This window comes from Hydra vulgaris, chromosome 05 (genome assembly GCF_038396675.1).
Source record: "Hydra vulgaris chromosome 05, alternate assembly HydraT2T_AEP".
NCBI classification, from domain to species: Eukaryota; Metazoa; Cnidaria; class Hydrozoa; order Anthoathecata; family Hydridae; genus Hydra; species Hydra vulgaris.
In genome coordinates this window covers 11754184-11775928 of record NC_088924.1, presented here as the reverse complement: position 1 = coordinate 11775928, position 21745 = coordinate 11754184, and the positions used below count along the sequence as shown (strand labels likewise).

The following is a 21745-nucleotide window of genomic DNA, read 5'->3' as shown; positions in this document are numbered from 1 at the left end:
TTATCCTACAGAGCAATGAAGAACTATAGGTAAACCTAGGTAAAAAATATAAATGTAGTTTTTGCAAATGTATTTGCAGTAGGGGAGACCGGAGCTAGTTGGCCGCAGGGGTAAGCTGACGAATTGCGTTTATCTTCAGAGCCTTTCATCAGAGAGTGACAAAAATTACACAAAAACTTCATTATTAACCATTTCATCATTCACTGAAGTATTGTCAGGATTTGCGCGTGCGCATGGGAGATATTGAGATTTATGTGTTTTTTGGACAAAAACGTAACTTTTAGAACATCTCTTCCTTTTTACTTTACAAAGAAAATAGTTAGTCGTATAAAAAAAAAAATTATTGTAAAAGTTCCAGTCACAATTGTTTAACTATATCCAGTCAGACTTTTTTTTCAAAGTTGCCGTTTTTTAGGATCTATACGCTATTAATTGAAAAAAAAGCTTTCGGGGTAAGCTGGCAAAATTTTCACGGGGTTAGTTGGCTCATAGCATTTACTGTAGAAAAAAAAATGTATTTTTATAAAATTATTATTTATTTATTTTTAATTTTTAACAATATTGAAAAATTTATTATTACAAAGAAATTGAAAAAAACTTTTTTTAAGTCTTTTTTTTCATAGATAAAAAGTGGGATACTGTTTTGGCTTTTATACGGACTAATATTTGGTACCAGCTAAAAGTAATATTAAATTTTAGGATAAAATTGTTGCAAAAACTATTAGTAAAAAAATTTCTATTAATTTTGCACTTAATACTGCATTAATAATCATTTTTATAGTTTGCGCCAACTTACCCCGTGTTGGGGTTAGTTGGCGCAAACTTTTTTTTTTTTGAGGGCCCGGAAAGGCCCCATGAATTTTTTTTTGTAAATGAATCCAAATTTTATAAGTTACCCTAATTCATACTCTTTAAGACTACACTTCAATATTTTCAAAAAAATGTACTGTTAGGGCTACAGAGCTCATAGAGTAAAAGTCGAGCCGACTAGTCCCGGTCTCCCCTACTACTATTTCTGCGAATAAAATTACATTTGTATTTTTTACCTAGGTTTGCCTATAAATCTTCTTTGCTCTGTAGGATAATGATTTTTTGATTTATTTACACAGCCTGTGCCACATGTCATAAAAAAAAAGTAAAAAAAAAAAAAAAATTTAAATTCCAGCAAGAAGCGAATTGTTCTAATTGTTCTTTAGGTGTTGTAAACATATGCGACATTGTAATTATGCTTTTTAATTGAATTGAATTTTATAAAAATGGCAAATACATTACAAAGATTAGCAAAATGCGTATAAAGCAATTTTCTTTCACTAAATAAGAACACTTTTTCCACTTAAACAAACAACTAATAATACAATTTGATAATTTTTTTTTAATTTAATTTTTTTGCCATGCGTATTTCAAGCTCAACTTTTATTTTTAAAATTAATACGCAAAGATTATCTTCTTGTAAAAAAGGTTTATGCATTTAGGAGCGTAATGGCTTTTGTCTTTTGTGCGTTTACAGACGTGAACCATATTAGTAAACTCCAAGTTCAAAATATAATAACAAAGGCTTTTGTTTTACTGCAAAAGCCTTAACAAAAAAAAAAAAATTTTATGAAATTAAAATCTATTAATAAGATTTAATTAACCTTAAAAGTTTATAACTATAAATTGACCTTTTCAGAATATGTAGCCTCATGTACATGTAGCCTGATTTGGAAAGTGGTAACATATAGCTCATCGTGATTTTTGAGACAATGATGTTTTAAAATAAGATATTTTAGAGTTTTTTAAAAACCTCCTGAGGTACTGAGATGGTAATAAAAAATAAAATGCAAGGTGCAAAACGGATATAACTCATCAATACGCTAATATGTGTCTCAAAGTCATCTGGATTATTGTGAAGTAAATTGAATTTATTTTACTGATTAAACAATGACACCAGCACCATCAATTTTATGTTATTTACCATAAAAAGACTTTAATTTCATATCTATTTTTATTATTTTTATTTATTTCTACTTTTGTATCAATATTTTGTTGTGCGTTATAGCCTGGAGACTTGAGACTAAATAACAAAAGAATTGTTTATAAACTTGACAAACAGCTTTATTTCTTGCTATATATATGATAGCATTTAAAGCCGAATTAAGTTTACAAAGAACTAAAGTCCAAAGAGACAATTTTATTTCAAAAGAAGCAGTTATTGTATTCTCATAAAAAGGTATAACAGCCAGGTAATAATGTGTTGCAATTGAAGGTAAATAGGAAACTATCAATGACATTGATATCATAATCATTGTTTGATTTAGTCTTTTCTCAATGACAATGTGTCTGTTAACGTGGATTTTGCTATTATTAATTCTTTTTGAAATTCTTGTCAGCAATGCTGCGTTTATGACCGTCGCAAATATTAGATTAATACTAATAAATGTCGCCATAGTGTAGAAAAAGTAATGAAAGAAAAATATAGTGTAGGGGAAATAATAGTGAAGATGCGCATACCAAATACCAAATCCAACAGAGAAAAAAAAGTAAAATAAAAACACTAGCACTATATATCTTCCTTTAATATATAATCCACAACATTTCTTATCATTAAATACAGCAAAGAATCGCTCAATTGAAATGACCACCACTGTTGTCCCGGATAGCAACAACGGAAATACGATCCAAAACGCAATAACTGAAATAGTGAAACATCCTACATAATTTAAATAAGTAAACAATGTTATTTCAAGGGGGGTATTTATTATTGAGACCGTAGTATCAATAAAAGATAACAGCAAAACCATTTTTTCATTTCGTGAGTATTTTTTATTTTTTTTCAATTTGTAAATGCCATACGCTAGCAACGTATTAGAAATAAAAATGAATAATCCAACCATTCCGTTTACCAATTTTAGCATTAGACCATTTAATCCAATAGTTGCAGCGTAATATTGGATGCGACAAAAATCGTTTCTATTTATTTGAAGACGTCCCAATAACTTCCATTCATCCATTTTAGAGAGGAAAGATTTTACTAAAAAAATATAGCAATAAATAATATATAAATAAATATAAAATTTTTATCAAACTATATCTACATTTGAATAATTTTAACGTATTTATATTTATAATTTTAACGTATTTATAATTGTAAAGGTTGCAAAACCGTCGTTCATTTGTGAAGCACCTAATTATTGTTCTTCTTTTTAAAAGTGAAAAGTAACAGATGTTTTAAATTAAAAAATTAAATGTTTCATCTTTCGTCTTTCAAATTATTGTCTGAGAGAAAAAACAGGTTTTTGTAATAATAAGATTTGATTTTAAAATTACAGCTCTTACTTTAAAAAGTTTAAATCGAGTTTATAAAAAGTTTTTATTATCATTTATGAAGTTCTTTTTTAAATGTGCACCGGCTTATAGCCATTTTTATTATTCATCAAGATTTTTGTTTGTTTGCTTCAATACATACAAATTTTCTATTGTTTTTTTGCTTTATGTAATACCTAAGTAGGATTTCAACAATGGCTCAATAAAGAAAATTTTTTTTTGCTTGTAATAGCTGTCGGTATTGATTTCGTACCGTTTTGATTATTAACCTAATGATACTCCGATAGAGATAAAACATTTTCAATGGGTTACTTCTAAAACTGGCATTCCACCGATATTGAAACCTGCATTAGGCCAATGTTACAACTTGCACCGGGGCGGTTAGTAAAAATTATCTTGGTTCAATAGTGAAATTGGCTAATTAGTTAATTAGAAAATTGCAGTAGGCCGCTATTAAAACCGGAGGTTATTAAAAACGGTGTGCTTTTTTGACTTAATAAATTAATCAAGCCAACATTAGTTAAACTAATCAAAATTTTATTGGTTTTCATTTATATCACCTATCAATTATAATTTAAAGGTTATAAAATTTTAATTTTATGGGTCAGTTTTATATAATTAATATAAATGCATAAACAAATATACAATAATAGTTTTAACTTCATGGCATTTTGTTATAAACAAGAATACATTTTCAGAACTTTATGTTAAAGACCCTTAAGATTTTTTGTCAACAGAGATTATTAGTCATCAAAGAATTTTGAAAGATTGCAGCCAGAGCTTCGAATTTGATCCGGAATATTGGAGGATTGCGGCGGTACAAAAAACCAAACTTAATCAGGGAATGGCGCCTATGATACATAACTTTGAAGCTTCATTATTCAGTATCCTGAAGACCTAGAATAAAAGTTTTGTTATGGATACATTCCTTGTTACATTTTTTTTTTTTTTTAAATTTTTATAGGTGCTCCAAGAAGCCCTAACGGTCTTGTCCCAGAACACCGCGGAAGACCATTTAGATAGGAAGTTTACGCCTCCTTTCTTATCATGACGCGAAAATATGTCCAAAGCTCGTTTTGAACCTGGATCTCCTGATTATAAAGCAAGCGCTCTAACCACTGCACCACGGCCGCACATGTCGAACAATAATAACCCTAGGAGTTTTCATCAGTTTTATTTTTTTTATTAGTTATTATTTGTTAAAAAAAAGCGCAAGTGTGCCATCATAGGCAATTACTGCTCGTATGATAGTGTAAGGGAGGATGGGGCTCGATAGCATCAAGGGTAATTTGACAATTTAATTTAACTTTAAAGTCTTCCTTCAGGAATGGCAGAAATTACGTGTAACTATCCTAATTTACCATTTCGTGCTACATAGCAGCAGTGTAAAATTTTGCGCATGCGCATAAGAGATATTGCGTTATGCATTTTTTGAACCTAAAAATTTTTAGTGAAGTAAAAGTTCCCTTTTACTTCACTAACAAATAAATTGTTTTTATGAAAAAAAAAAAGGTTTTCCCAACTCGTCAATATTGCAACTCACCTAACTCGCCAGTGTGCCATCATATAAAGAAGTCGTCATATTTATTTAAACAAGCTATGTCTGCCCAGTTTAAAAGATAAAATTAAAATAAGTATTTCACTAAATGCACAAAACTTGGATATAAAATGCATGAAAATTTTATTTCTGCACTGTTAATAACAAAATCACAATAAATAAATAAATAAATAAATAAAGGAATTAAAAATACAACAGCATATTTCAAAACCAATTTTTGTGCATAAGGGACGTATTTTTGTATTTGAAAAATATGTCATTTATATATATATTACGTCAAATGTAAAAAAAACATAAAAATTTTTTTTTTTTTTAATATTTAACTTAAGTTTATGTAAAGTCAGTATAGGCATGTAGGTCTAATCACTTTTTTGCCATAACCAATATTTATGAAAATATGACCGGTATAGGCGTTATGCTATAAAACCTTTAAAAATTATTTTTGCTGATAACCTGGTAACTCCAGTAAAACTTTTTACCTTTGTTGCGCATTTTGTTTATTTTATAAGGAAGTCCATATATCATGTAACGTTTTAGTACTAAAATTTATATTTTAGCGATAATTATTCGGCAGTAGTTTTAGTTTTATTCCCTACATGGGGTGAAGCGGAGTAGAAATAAAAGTTTTTGTTAAACTTCTCCCAATCGATTTGCGTAATTTTATTATGGAAAACTCTAGAAAACCTTTTATAGCGGTTTTTTATGTTAGCTGTTAAAACAAAATTTTGAAACTTTATTTTGAATTTTTATATTTATACTTCTGGTTATTGACAAATAACTTTCATTAAAGACCATTCAAGCAGGCAAATTTACAAGTTCTACGCTTCAATGTCTAACAAAAAAATGTTAAATAACAGTTTACTTTTTATAATATAATCTATATCAATTTATCAATTATATAAATCTATAATAAAAAAATTGGAGATTTGTGTAGGTTAAATTTATAATTAATTGTTAACTTTTTATTTCCAGAATATTTTTTTTTTGTTATTTAATTGACGCACAAAATTACTTCTTATGCTTAAATTTCTTTTTATTTTTACAATCAATTGTAACATCAGAAGCGGATCCATCATTTTTTGATGTTTGAGGTAAGTAACTTTCAGTCATAGAACTCTAAACATTTTTATGTTTATACTTATGTCAAATCCTTTGCAAAAAGTTGTGATGATTGGAACCTAGGAACAACAAAGCTCTAAAAATTTTTTTGGTACTACTCTTAAATAAATTTATACTCATCAATAAATTCAAAATTTTATAAAATAATCTTTTTGCGTTCAAAAATTATGATCTTAAAAATTAACCCCCTCAAATTGAGGGGAGATCAAACTTTGCATAGTCACAATTTAAAAACGAGATTGTTGTATGAAATTTAGAGTTTATCGATGAATATAAATTTAGAATAGTCAAAAAAATATGTTTTGTCAACATGTTGCTTTCTCTTTTGGGGTAGTTGTGGGCAAAATTTTGAGGCTTTGTTGTTCCCAGGCATCGATCATCTAAATTTTTTGCAAATGATCATTTCAGGATAGATCAGCCCCTGAACATTATATTAAAATTATTATTTTTACACAAATTAAATACTTTATAAATAAATTATTACTTATTCTTACTCCTAAAGTTACTTCTACTCCTTAACCTACTACTATTTCTAAACTTAAATTAAAACATAAAAGTTTAGAAAAGTTCACAAAATAAAATGACCTCATTTTACTCAAATCCTTGGAAAATATTTCCAAACGTAAATTTTTTTTTAAATTTATCAGTTAATTATTAAAATTCAAAGTTACAATTTTATTTATAAATACCTTGTTTTCCACTTTGGATGATAGTTCTCTGCTATTGTTAGATTGAATGAAGAATCTCTATTGTTTTCTTATTTAAGCCCAATATGCAGTCAATACAAAGCCCAGATAATAACTTTGAATTTTACAGTGAATAGTTTGACACCAAATAAGTTTTCAGTTCAATTTCTTGTTTAGTAGAATCTTGTCTGCTTGCTTTTTTTTCTTGCGTGCACAATTTTAACTAATTAATTTGTATAAAGTCAAGTTAATAAACAATGGCTCATTGCCCAGAGGTGGGGTTTGAACTAGAAATAAAATGTAATTTTTATATATAGTTTATATTATAATATTTTTTATAGAAATTAAATATATTTATATAATATAAACCAGTATACGTAAAAAAAAATTATATTAAAACATAAGCATTGTTTTTTAGTCAATTTTTAAAATATCAGTTTACTCTAATGAATTAACAGAATAGATAATGCAATAAAAACATAATTGTAAATGCTTCCTTATTTATTATATTGAAATTTACATTCAAATGTTGGCATAATTTTTCGAGAATTTAGCAAATTCAAAATGAAACGATGTTGACTGGCATGTCCAATGTGGTCAGCTAATGCTTTTGTAACAAAGGCAACATGTCTTTCAACTCTTTGGCTGTGACATGAAATGTCTAAAAGTTACAAAGATTCATTTTTATATTCCATAATTTCAGATTCTGTTTTATTGCTAAGTAAAGGCGGAGGTGTGACTAATTTTTTTTTTCCAGTCTATCATGTTAGTATAATCGTTTAAAAGAATATTGAGTGTTTTCGGTAGTTCAAAATTCCGTTCTTCACATTGTTTATTAAGCTGTGCTTCCGATATTCTATCGATTGCAGTTTTGCAAACTTCTTGTCATCAGTTAACATATTTAAAGTAATGTGTTCCAGATGTGCAAAAAAAAGAAATTGCATTAACAACTTTCTTCATAATACTCTGGTATGGTCCTGTGGTTTAAGAAATCTTATTGCAAATGAACCAAAAACTATTTAAGCCATGACTTGGAGATGGATGTGTTTTAATGTAAAACCAAGTAGGAGCATACACATTTACAATTATCTGTATGAAATCAACTAATACCGCATCAGGATCGGCAGTAGTATTATTACGATACTCTGTGGGCAGAGTATTGTAATAATGCTACTTCAAAAACTAATAATAAATTATTTGGTCTGCAATTCTTTATTTTTTATTTGACGAGATAGAACTTAATGTACATATTTGTAGAAGACACGAACAGACTTAGAACTGATGAAGGAATCGATGTGATGAACGGCGATTCAGACAAGCTTGTTTTGCCACAATTTTTACAATTGCAGAGTATGTCTCTGTTATGAGGTTTCTCACTCATGCGTTAAATATCCTACAGTGTGAAACAATTATCTATATGAAATATCTTTTAGTCAACTGCAATAACTTTAAAAGAAAAAATGTAATTTCTTCTTTGTAACAACTTAATCCATTGCTGCAAGTTAATGGTGGTAAGCATGAAAACTCCTATAGATAGAAAATTTAATCAGTACATTGTGAGTGCAATGTTAATAGCAGTTGCAATTGTCCATCTAAAATTGAAGACAGTTTTGATCAAAGGTAACAAACAAAAAAGAGTTGATCTGAAATTCCTGGAAAATGAAGCTGATCTGGAATTCCTGGAAAATAAGGTTCAACATCAGTAGCAGCTTATTAAGTGTCACAGGGACAATGCAAGTGCAAATTCAGCATATGAAGTAGTCATGTCTAAAGTTAAAGATGGATTCTTTCAATTTAGATAATTTTACAACATTATTTCAGCATATCGGGTGGACACAGAAAAATCCGGTCAACTTTAAATTGAGATTTTTCTAAAACCTTAAATGCTTTTCATTTCAAATTTTTTTTTATTAAATGTGTCTACATCAATAAGGGTTTCAACTTAGCTTTATTGGGCTTGATGGGCTGTTTGATAAGGGATCAAGTTTTATAGCGGGTTAATGCCATCATTTTGCAGATTTTTTCTTTTTTTACCTTATTGATGACATTAATTCACTTTTTTTGGAAGTCCTTTTATTTTTTATTACTCCGCCTGCCTTACGAAGAACTCCTAAACTATGGCCCAAAATCTTCAATCTTGCGCTCTTCAGGACGATTTGGAGGATTTGCATCTTTAGGAACAATTTTCACATTACTATCTTTGCCTCACTGTAGAACTTGTTCAGAATAGTGAGAAGCAACAAGATCCGGCCAAGAGATATATTAGTATTAGTGTTTTTTCATAAATAGCAAAAGAATTTTTTAACGGAGTTCTTTGATGTAGAGATCGGCAGTCAAGGTCTTCTAAGTAACAAAACATAAGGACTGCATACAACAGCTACAAATTGCTTGCCGCACAAGGAACTTGGATGAAAATTTTTCTCGTCAAATATATTTAAATTGATTATCAACAGGTTTATCTTTGTTTATATAGTAAAAATGTTGACTATAAGGTTGTGAAAAACTCGCCTAGCAATATGTTTCGTCACCTTCAATTATGCACATACTTTTATCCGCCATTATTTTTACTAATTTCTTTGCGCGTTAAATTCGTTTAATTTTACCATTTAAGCTACTCTTAGGTGTATTTTTATTATAAAATGCTTTAATTCGACCATTTTTAAGTACTTTTTGTTATAAGAATGCAAAGTCTTGAATTTTCTCGCTAGATTTCTCTATGGCTATGGTTCGGAATTCTTGCTATTGAAATGAAAATCGACTTTATCTTTTTAGATTTTTAGAAAGTTTTATTTCTTCTACTTCCAGGTTTTCCTTCAAAGCTCTGAGTAATCTTGAACTTATTTATAATATCTATGACTGTAGTTTTTGAAACATTTGTACGTTAGCAATTAAGCAATATAAAGTCGATGGATTTTCACAACTTTTTTACGCTACTCAATTTGTTTCCGAAACATTTTGCAAATCATTCATTAGTAAACAAAAGTTTATTAACACAATTCAATTTAAGGAAGTGATGTTTAATTGAAAAAATAAAAGAGATAAAAAGCATTTATGGTTTTAGAGAAATCTCAATTTAAAGTTGACCAGATTTTTCCGTGTCCACCCAATGCATAAGTTATTTTTACTGTTAAAAAATGTCTATTTCGCCCTCTACTTTTGAAAAATGTCTATTTTGAACTGAATACTGCTTTGTTAGCAAGTGGATTTAGAGCAAGTGTTTATGCCGAACCGCACTAGAATGACATATAAAAATTTTAATCAACAGCTGCTATTAACAAATATATGCTCTAAATATCCAGCATTAATCTATAAGATTATGTTGTGGAACAGAAGTTTATAAATTTGACACAAGTCCTAAATAAAATAAAATAAATGTGACAAGCTAGTTTATAATCAATCAGAAATTAAGCTAGTTTATAAATCCTAATAATCTAGTGTAAACCTGGCTATTGCAACATAAATATGATTGTTCGATGGATTGAATATATGCTTTATTCTTTTATTCCGATATAATTAATAAACTTATTTCTAGCATGTTTATTTTTGATTTTTTCACTTTTGTGACCCAAAAATTTTTACTTTTTACTTTGTAACTAAAAAGTACTTTCAACAAGCTTTTTTTACTTTTAATTGAGTATTTTTACTTTTTACTTTTAATTTTTTTAAACACTCTTTTATTTACTCGCGTACTCAAAATACTCAATTTACTTCTAACCACTGCCAAATAAATAACCCCTTTTAATACCCGCATAACTTATTTATAGATTTTAAGTAACCTTTTACACTTAATAGTAAAAGTTACAAACCCAACTTCCTTATGATACACTTTCCTGTTAATGACTGGCCACTCCATCCAACAGTTAATGTAAAATAAACCCCTCCTGATTCTTACCCTCACAATAAAGTTAATTCTCCAACTAATTATGCTTACAAAATTAAATCGATCTCTGTATTAAAGAACTTTGTTACGGATAATTACTTATCTATTGATCTTATTAATGGTTCTCTAAAATGGTCTTTACTTATCTGGTAACTCTCGATTTTATGAGAATTCTCAACCAGTATTGGACACTAGTGATATCAAAATTATCATTCATTAGAAGTTTATTGACTCTGGAAAAATTCCAACCAATATATATTTATTGAAACCACTTTATTTCTATGATTGCCCTAAAATCACATCTATATTTGTTTCACATTTATCACCGACTTCCTCTGTTAAGGATTTAGCCGTATTTGTTAACACTACATTTAAAACTAATGCTGTCTTTCACATAAGACATCATTTGTCTCCAAGAAATCAAGAACTTTACATAAATATATTCTTCTGTGCTGTAAAAAAAAAAATAAAAGATGCCGTAAAAGCCGAATAGTTGGCAAACAGTTTTGCAAAAAAGAACTATTTTAATTTCTGGTCTAACGCAGCTCGTATACAAAGTGTAAATGTAGCCTCCCACTATCTATTGACTCTGCCACTGGTCCTGCTAATATATCGCGACGTTAGAATTATATTCTTCTATCTTAACATTTTTAAGTTTTGAGGAAAGTGTGATTTAAAAAATAAAATTTTATAAGACAGCATATAAAAACATTTTTATAAGTTATGTTTTCTTCGCAACTTTTTTACTTATAACACTCTTAAGCCGAATGATTCTCGGAAGAACTTTTAAAGGTTCTTAGCGGTTATGCCAATGGAGCACCGTTTTAGGTTCCTTAAAGAACCTTATAAATTGGTTCTTCGTAAGAACCCTCCGATAAGGTTCCTTAAAGAACTACTTAGGGATCTTCGAAGAACTCTACCACGGGTGCTATATTTGAGCACCCGTTGAGGTTCTTCTAAGAACCTTTCACACAGTTTCGCATAAATTGCCTTCATAATGTTATCTTTAGTGGCATTTTAAATGTATTATATGTAATAATAATTATTTTTGCCGAGAGACACAGGTATTACTTTAGCAACTACTTTTAATTTTTTTCAAAATCATATTTAATTCCTTTTTAATTTAATAATGTCAATTAAATTTATTTTAATAAATTTTTGCTTTTTACAAAAACTTTATATTTTATTTTACTCTGGTTTTTGAAGAAGAGTTAAAAAATAATAAAAAATAAATAAATCCATTTATATTGTTTTTATTTCTATTAACCATTTTATTTTATTTATCCGGAGAAAAACAACATTTAAAGAAATGTTTTATATTTAATATAAAATATTATTGTATTAAAACCTAAGTTAACTTAGGTTTTAATACAAAAGAAAAACATTATTCTAAGTTACATAACATCATAAATAACTCAATTTTTCCAAAAAGTGGAGATGGAACAAGTTAATTCTAACGTTACGATATGTCACTTACGGCATAACAACTATCACACCTTGTTTAACTCAGTAAACCCAACATAAAGAAAACATTAAGTACAAAATTATCATATAAATGATACTTTTGTTCTTAATCATTGTTAGCTTCTCAAGAATGATGTTTGAAGAATGATCTTGTTACTCCATCTTGTTACTCCATCTTGTTACTCGATCTTGTTACTCCATCTTGTTACTCCATCTTGTTACTCGATCTTGTTACTCCATCTTGTTACTCCATCTTGTTACTCCATCTTAATACTCTCTATAAAATCCAATCTATCATTAAACTTATGACCCATTTAGAGCATTATCTTTATGCTAGCATTTACTTCAATAATGTATTATCATTTTGTTTTTCCTCCATGGTTTATCTTGGATACATGGCTATTAGTGTTTCACTTTCTGTTATTTCTCCTGTTGTTAAAGATAAGAATAGTGACAACCATCTAAACTCCGCAACTATTAATACTCCGCTATTTATTGCCCAGTTGCATTGGTTACAATTTTCTCTATGATTTTAGAACACATTTTTGTTATAAACGTTAACAAAAGTTTCTTTGGGACTTCTAATCAATTTTTTTTTTAAGAAAAATCATAGCATTTTTCTTAAAAATTTTTTTTTAGCCCCGTTCTTATTTTGAAAGACTTTATAAACTTTTACTTGTCTCATGGCTCAAATATGCATGTAGCAATCATTGATATCCATAAGAGCTTTGATAGAGTTTGCTTTAAAATATTGTTTATGAAACTCTAAAATTCTCTCTGGTGTGACTTTACGCATACTCATTGTAAACAACTAAAGACATACATAATTGGTGTTGCCAGCTTTCTAACGCATTTTTGGAACTCTTTGAACGCATGTGAAAAATAGAAACAACAAAAAATGAAAATTACAAAAACAAAAAAAATCTGAAGACAGAAAAAAACAGGGTGTACAAAAAAAGAAGCATTCAGAGCAGTTGATTGTAACAAATATAGCCATCAATGAACTAGACGAGAGAAAGATAAGAACAAAAAATGTAATTATTTATGGAGTAGCGAAATCAACTAAAGAAAGCATAGAAATTAAATAAAAAGAAGACGAGTCAAAAGTAAATAAATTTTTTAAGCTCACAAATCAAGAGAATGTAATACCAAAGTTCCAGCGTATTAGCATGTCAACTTTCCAGCTGTCAGAAGAACAACTTGTGAGTACCTTATATTTGGTCTTTACAACTCAGTTAGCAAGTGATAATAAAACAGATTCAAAGTTTGTTGTAAGAAACATAAACATAGGCCATCTAATAAAATGTTTCAGCTTCATCTTGTCTGATAAAGCAAATTGTGACAATAAAAGCGAGCGAAGATTTATGTTTGCTAATTCCAATTTTGAACTCATATGATCTAATTTCAAATGTTGACTGGATACAATACCTCAGTAAAAAAAATGTACAAAAAATGTAAATAAAAGTGAAATTTAAATACAAATTGATTTGCAAAAATGTAGCAGACGAGATTAAAAAAGTGCGACAAAACTTTAAGTTTAATCTGGCAAAAAGAGCCCCAGGTGTGTGTATGTGTAGAGGAAAGGGGGGGGGGGGTGAAGTTAAAGGGCTTTTTTGTTCCCAGTCTCCAATCACAGCAATTTTTTGCAAAGCCTTATTATTTGACATAAGTATAACCATACCAACGTTTTGAGTTTGCTCAAACACCAAATAACCCTGGAGCCGTCACTGATAGGTAATATTACTGATAGGTAATAAACCTAATACTAATACATATAAAAATAGCATTTAAAGTGACATGGCAGTTATTGTAATCTGGCGTTTTCTTCCACATTTGTTTCTTGATTTTTTTAAGAAAGCAATTGGATTCTTTATTTGTAGGTAGTATGCTAAATACTTCCGCAAATTGTCTTCATGGTAATAAAAAATAGCAACACCTAAATCCCATGTAAAGGCAAATGCAGCAGTAACAGCTCCACAGTCATGCACGTTAGATTGGTGCTGAACTGATACAACTTTTATAGTAAGGTTTCCACTTTGATCAACAAATCTTGCATACAATTGTAACACATGCTCTTAAATTGATTTACCGAGGCAATCTGCATAATTCACATTTCAATCGAAGCATTCAGTGATTCGAACCATGCAAAATTTGAAATGAATCATAACGCAAAGCTTTAAATTCATCTATTCCTCGCAAGAGTAGTGTTGAATGACAGGGATCTCCATTATCCAAGTGAAAGCTAGCAATACTATTAACGACATCAGAAATCCGGTCATTTAGCCATTCATTCAATTCCAAAAAACTTTATTTTTTTGTTTTAAACTCAGTTTTATCTATACACCATGCAGTTAATGGGAGAGGATCTTCTGAATTAATAACTTGTATTGAATTTATTACTTGTTCTAAATGAACATATTTTATTTACAAATTAGAACCAGGTAAAAATGGCGGAAACCAATGCTTTAAGCTGCTAGCATTAACAATTTGTTGTTACCGGGCATGTATATACACATGCGCTCACGCATAAGTATGTGATCAGCCACCTTAACTGCAGCCGACTTTGAGGAGATAATGTAAAAAAATGAAAAAATCTCAGGTCTTTTTTCCTTATTATTAAAGGTCACAATTTTGATTTATCGTTCCTTTTAGCAGCTGTGACAGCCATTGCTTCACGGTAAGTTAAGTGGAGTAATCATGGCTTTGCAGTGGTAAAAAATTGGCGCAAACTTCCAAATAAAATGTTCTTCCACGGCGCTCTGTGATAAGACCATCACAGAGCACCGTGGAAGAACATAAAATTACAAAAAAAAAATTAAAATTGAAAAAAATTTCAGTGGGCTCAATGTTTTCCACTGGTTTTAATAACTATCTATAGGAGGATGTCTCTCTTAGCCAAACAAATTTATTTGCGAATCTTTTAGTTTTTTTATTCTTGAGTAAATAAATTTCCACGTTGATAGACCGTAAAGAAAAGAGCGAGCACAAAATTTACAAGTGAAAGTAAATTCAAAACAGTTTAACAAAATTCGTATATCAGTACATCTTTGAGAGTAGAACTTTTCCGTAAATTTTTCAAGAATGGTAAGTATATTATATTGTTGCTAATTGTGTGTTACGTTATGTTGTTTTGTAATGCAATACTTTATTCCATATTTAAACAATTTTTAAAATGATTTCTTTTGCTCCTTAATTTATGTTGTTTAAACATAGTGTTATAAATCAATTAGTGGGGCGTTTTAAATCCATATGATATATATTAAAGTCAATCAATAACTAAATAATTGGTTTGAAATTAATTTATAAAACATTTTGATTATAATATGGATTAATAATCAGCTGCCTTTAGCTGTATATTAACTTTAAACAAATATATATATGTCCTTAAGATTAATAATCTTTAAATTAGTAAAGATATCAATCATGTAATAAAACTATTAAGGGTTATAAATTAGTTATTTTTATGGTATAATGCAAACTCAAATCGAGTCCTTCTTTAAATTAATGTGTTAAATACATTATTAACTTGTTATTTTTTTGTGCCAAACATCATGAACTTGTTTCTTTGCAACGCAAAACGTTAGTTAAAGGTGTTAAAAGTTTTAAAAAGGAATATAAAAGTAATTAATAAAAAAGAAAAAGAAAAAGTGATTAATTAGAAAACTTTTCGATTTTATTAGCCCCTTGTTTCTCGGGGAGGTAGAGATATGTAATAAAAGTATTAGACCTAGCTGGTAATCCTACAGTTAAGCGGCCTAAGAGCCCTGTTTTAAGTATTATTTTTAATTTAAATATTTTTTATGAATATTAATGAATTTTATTTTTATTATAAATATAGATTTAATCAATATAATTAATAATTATTATCATTTATTATTATCATCTTTTTAAAAACAAAAAATAAAATTGTTTTTGACCGCTTAACTGTAGGATTTTTTTTTGACTGCTTAACTTATAGGTAAAATGTGCTTTTCCTTTTGTATTCTAAAATTTGTTGATAATTTTTAGTGATGTGCCATCGTCAAAGGCCAATTAAGGGTAATTATAGAGTTTAATGTATGTATATAAAGGTAATATCTTAATATTAGGTATGCAACTTGCATATATAAGGTGTACCTATGCACCTGTTTAGTTTGGCTTAATAGTCAATACAGACGCATTGGCCAATGCCGATTAATCAACTGATGCCATCGGCCAATGGTTTAGCCAATTAATTGGTTGCTGGTTACCAATAGCATAGGCTAGTTGGTTGAATCACTTTTGATGAATAGGAACATGTTAAATATGTAATTTAAATCCTTAATATTATTATAATACCCTTAAATAAATACATTAAACCTATTATTAGCCACAATCGGCATTAGCCGATGGCACATCACTAATAATTTTTCTAAATGCCTTTACTTTAGGCTAGGCTTTGGGAAATTAAATTAGAAATGAAGAATTAGACTCAAAGGTTTTACCATAAAACACAAAAATGAGGCAGGCTATTTCAGTGTGATGTCAGAGTGCTTATCTAAACCAGCAATTTAAGTTTTATATATATATATAAATATATAAAACTTAAATATATATATATATAAATATATATATATATATATATATATATATATATATAAATATATATATATATATATATATATATATATATATATATATATATATATATATAATTATAACATAATAAAAATACTCTTTCCTGATCATGAAAATGGACTGACACCAGAACAAATATCCCAGTTGTAAATAATTACTTCAGCTTTTTCATAATGTCATATTTAAATAAAAAAATACGTAATTGAAACCCATCTAAACCACACAGGTGTAAGACCATGGTTATTAAAGTTATTATATATATTTATATGTGTGTGTGTGTGCTGATCATTTGTACTAGATGCTGAAATAAAATTCTTATGTTATTTTTTTTTAGCCTTTGAGATTAGATGTCAAAGTAAGATTGTTTTTATTTTAACTTTGAGTTTTCGATTTTAATTATGATTTTTTAAATTTCAATCTGTAAATTATAATGCATGTACACTTTTAAGTTATATAATTATAATATATACTATCAGGACTCGAATTAAGCATACCAATAAATTACTACTTCTTTTTTAAAGTTAAATTTAGTGTGATTTACTTTATGGATAATGTACATTACAGTAAGTTTACCTATGAATTACTGTAATTTACATTATCCATTTTATAATTTTATAATTTTTTAACATTTGTTTACATTAATTATTGTTAGCAAATGTTAAAAAATTATAAAATTCTTTGCACATCAGATACCACTGCAGTTTCAATTAAATTAAATTTGATTGCATAGAAACAGCAGTGGCATCTGTAATTGTGGCATAGCAAGGGTCATTCCTGAAAATCAAACATAGATAGTGACAGTATCAATATCAGATTCAGAAAATAGAGCAAGTGAGGAAAAAAAATTTATTTAAGTTATAAGCATTTTTAATAATTAAATATTTCTTAAACTTTTTGAATGCTTTATTTTTTTGTTTTGTGGAAAAAGTACAAACATTCTATTTCAAACATTAAACTGGTCAAATGAAAACTAAATTATAAATGATTTAAATTTAAAAAATTGTTCTAATTCTGTTCAAAATTTTCTTTTTCGAAAAAAAAATTTGAAGTTTAGTTATATACTTAGACTTATGAAAGCGTAATTCGAATTTTTATCAGTACCCTAAATCTATATAAGTGTAAGTAGAAGTGGTATCTAATAAGTTTCGTATTTTTTTAAGTTTGCTTTGTAATGATGTTTTTACTAATACAAATAGTACTTTTATAAGTATCATGTTAAATAAAAACAATTTCTTTCTTCTTTGTTTCTTCTTCTTAAATTTGTTTCTTGCACATTACATTATAATTGCAACTTAAGCATTAAATTATAACTTGAGCCAAACAAGAATGTTATGAGGTATTATGTAAATAGTATTATGTTAAAAATAGCAGTTACAAACTAATGTACAAAAGATACAATTTTGTACTACAGCAACCCCCCTTTACTGCAAAGTAGTGGGCGGGGGGAGGGACTAGGTTTTTAATAAAAAATATATTAATTTCTGCTGTTACATTTTTTTTTTATGTTAATTCGAGCCCGGTAGTGTTTATCATATTCTATATTTTACTTTATTTTTTCTGTTAACTTTACTTTAAATAAAAGACATTTTTATGATTTAGCGAACATTGTCTGCTCGATCTGATCGTGTTAAATGCGTTGATCTCCATAGTACAGAACCTTGGTTGTTGGCTTGTTTATATAATGGTAACTGTCATGTTTGGAATCACATCAGCCAAACTCTTATTAAATCTTTTGAAGTCACAGATTTACCAGGTAAATTTAAAAGGTTTTTTTAACACTGTTTCTTTATGTTTTTTTTACTTCCTTCTAAAAATAGTTCAATTTCTGTTTAGTTAGGTGTGGTAAGTTTGTAGGCCGAAAAAATTGGGTTGTAACAGGTTCTGTAAGTCTATAAATATTATTTTGTTTTCTAATATTTTTAAAATGATAAAATGTATATTATATATTTTATATATTTTTATCTATTTTATCCTAAGGATGACATGATGATTCGTGTGTTCAATTACAATACTTTGGAAAAGGTATGTTTTTATTTTTAATGATCAATATGTAATGCTAAGCATTTTTTCTAATTTTTAGTAATTCTGCTCTTTTTTTTTTTTTTATCTTTCTCAATAAAAATCTTGGTAACTATTCATCTTTATTTTTTTGCACTTTACATGTATAAACCTTGACTTCCCTGGTTTGATGCCTCCTCTTTCTCTATATATAAGTCTTTCAATCAAATCTACAAAATTATATTGTTGCATCTTATAACAACAAACTGTCTTAACTCTACCTTTCATTTAACTTTTTACACCCAAAAATAATACTGCATTTAAGGGAAGAAATAGATTGTTTTGTTAGTGCTCTGGAAATATGGTGTTTATTTTTAAGGCTATGTTTATTTTGTTATTCACTTAATAATAGCATATCCCAAGTAATTTTTTTAGGCTATGTTTATTTTATTATTCACTTAACAATCGCATATCCCTAGTAATTTTTTTTTTGCAATTTCAAGGTTCAAGATTATTAAAATCAGGATTCCCAGATTTCAAGATTTAGTATAATATAGTATTTGCATTTTTTTACACAGGGACAAAAAAATTCTAAAAGTGTCAATAATATATTTATTCATTTATTTTACACCTCAACTGGAAAAAAGAACTAATATGTCATGTTTATAATAATGTGGTACTTTTTGGTTAAGCAAAGATTGCATAGTTTTCAGCTGGGTTTAAAATTATCCCAACGCTTAAATAATGTGATCGCAAATTGCAATATCTGGAAATATTTCTGGTCATCAAATTCTCAGTTTATATAAAATCGTAAACGTTGCTTTAATAAAACGGTCAATTTATCATGTTCCAAAAATTAATGAAAAAACCAAACAATAAGTTTACTACTTCAAAAATAATAACAGTCAGAACTTACATATGTTAAATCATTTTTTGTTTAAACACCAGGCAGTTTAAGGATTATAAATAAATAACAAAGTTAAGGAAAGATCTGTAAAATTTGTGTGGTAATTTAAAAATCAGCCAATAAAAAATTACGCTAAATTTTTTTGCGCATTTTATGCAACATTAAAATTGATTTCTGTTCAGGGGGAAACTTTAATGAATTATTTATATAAAATTTTTAATATTTTAAATTAGAAATTAATTAATTGATAATAAAAGTAATAATAAAAAAGTTATTAGAGTTGTTTTACTTTGTTTTAAAATAAATATAAAAAGTTTAAATTAGTTATATATTTTTAAACTTCTCTGTCTTAAACTTTGTATGCATATTTGCTAAAGAGTTACGAGCATTTCATTTAGTAGAAAATATTGAATAAGATTTAAATAAAGTATTTTATATCTTATTTTGAGATTGCTTTTATTTAAAATATTTGATCAACACTAAACTCTTTTAGGCTGTTGTGATTTGCGGCTGTTTTTTTATATTACATTGTACTGTATGCTTTATTTTTCTATTTTATCTATTTATTCAAAAAGTGAATTAAAATAATAAAGTTTTAAATTGATCTAGAGCTTCAACAGTTTTTCTTTTAGTCTAACAACAATATGATGAATTTATAAGGAACAATGGTTAAATATGAATTCTGCTATTGTAAATGAATTCAGCTATTTTATGTTTATCATTAGATAATACTGAATCAATTGCACTTTTAAAATTTTAATTTGATAGTATAAATTGATTTTTAGAAATTCAATTAAATCTTTTTTTTCAGTGGTAGTAACTTGAATCCAAATAATAATTAATCAAATAATCAATCCTTTTATGATATTAATTAATCATGTTCAATGTCCATTGACAAACTTTTATAAAATTTCTTTTGCTTATTGTTAGATATTTTCTGTTTGCTTTAACCCATGTTCCAACAATGTGGATTCCAGATTAGTTAAATGTGTTTTAAAATTGTAAACAATAAATATTTTAAACAATTTAGGCTAATAGGGGGTCATCTATAAATGAGGGGGGTGGGTTAGTGGTTTTGTGTACAAGACTTGTATGTAAAGAATTACAATGTTGTAAAAAGGGGGAGGGGAGGTAAGGGGGTTAAAACAATCAAAAATTGCATGGCATAATTTGTGGATGACCCCATATTTATTCAAAGAAGTAAATGAATGTTTGATTATTTCTAAAAATATATACACCTTAACAATCATATATGATATATATGATCTCATTTTTAATCTTTTTATACACAAATTATTATTTTTAATTTCTGTTTTAGATGTTCATTTTATTTTAATATTTTCTTTGTTTTCATTTTTTTTTTTTGTTATTACTACTAATATTCATTTTTCTTTGTTGATTCTTAGAAAACATTTATTTGATCTCTTGCACTTTATCAGTTTATCAATTGCACTTTGCATTTTTTTTTTTTTTTTTTTTTTTTTTTGTACTTTTAGGAAGATTAAGGATTAAAACATTTATAAAAATTATGAACAGTAATGGTCTTTGAAATGAGTATACTGCTAATCTCAAAACTCAAATCTATTCCAAAATCTTATCATCCAAAACTTATTGTCTGTCACTTTAAATGCTTTGATCTGATTTAAATATTTGTTGTCAAATTTTATTTTATTTATCAACTTTTTGCTCTCATGTTTGGGGCAAGGGTGGGCAAATGTTTTGGGGCATTTTTGTTCCCAGGTTTATCACAATGTTTCGCAAAACATCTTTATTTGACATCTTTATTTGACAAGTATAAACATATAACTGTTTAGAGTTTGCTCCATGTCTCGAGGTTAGCTATCTCAAACACCAAAAAATGATAAATTTAATTAAAAAAGTTGATAAATTTTATTTCTATTCTTATAAACCCATCAATAAATACATTTTATAAATGCATCAAATCTTAAAAAAATTAGTGGATAACCTTTGACTGCTTGACTCTTAAAATCTATTGTTTATAAAAGATTTGAGTAAAAGCTCTTTTTTAAAACAAATTCAACAGCGAGTTAAGAACACTTTATTTAGATACATGTTCTTTTAACATACTAAGAAGTTCTTTACTCAGTGATGACTTAACTCAGAAATATCTTTTTCCAGATATATACAGAATTCTTGATTTTTCTTTTTAACTTTCAAGATTTCCAAAAAGATTTTCTGTTTTTCTGTAAATTATTATAATCTCTCCTCTCATT

At 27.7% G+C, this 21745-nt stretch overlaps 1 protein-coding gene across 1 annotated transcript in view; it reads left to right on the top strand.

Annotated features, from left to right (window-relative positions):
* The first annotated feature begins 14771 nt into the window (after positions 1-14771).
* The window catches only part of LOC136071866 (coatomer subunit beta'-like), a 32940-nt gene continuing 25966 nt past the window's right edge, over positions 14772-21745 (top strand). The window contains exons 1-5 of the mRNA XM_065797407.1: positions 14772-15094; positions 16941-16961; positions 18206-18359; positions 18440-18489; positions 18584-18628. Of these exons, the coding sequence (XP_065653479.1) occupies positions 15092-15094; positions 16941-16961; positions 18206-18359; positions 18440-18489; positions 18584-18628 (273 nt within the window). The 5' untranslated portion in view covers positions 14772-15091. The remainder of the gene's footprint in view (positions 15095-16940; positions 16962-18205; positions 18360-18439; positions 18490-18583; positions 18629-21745) is intronic.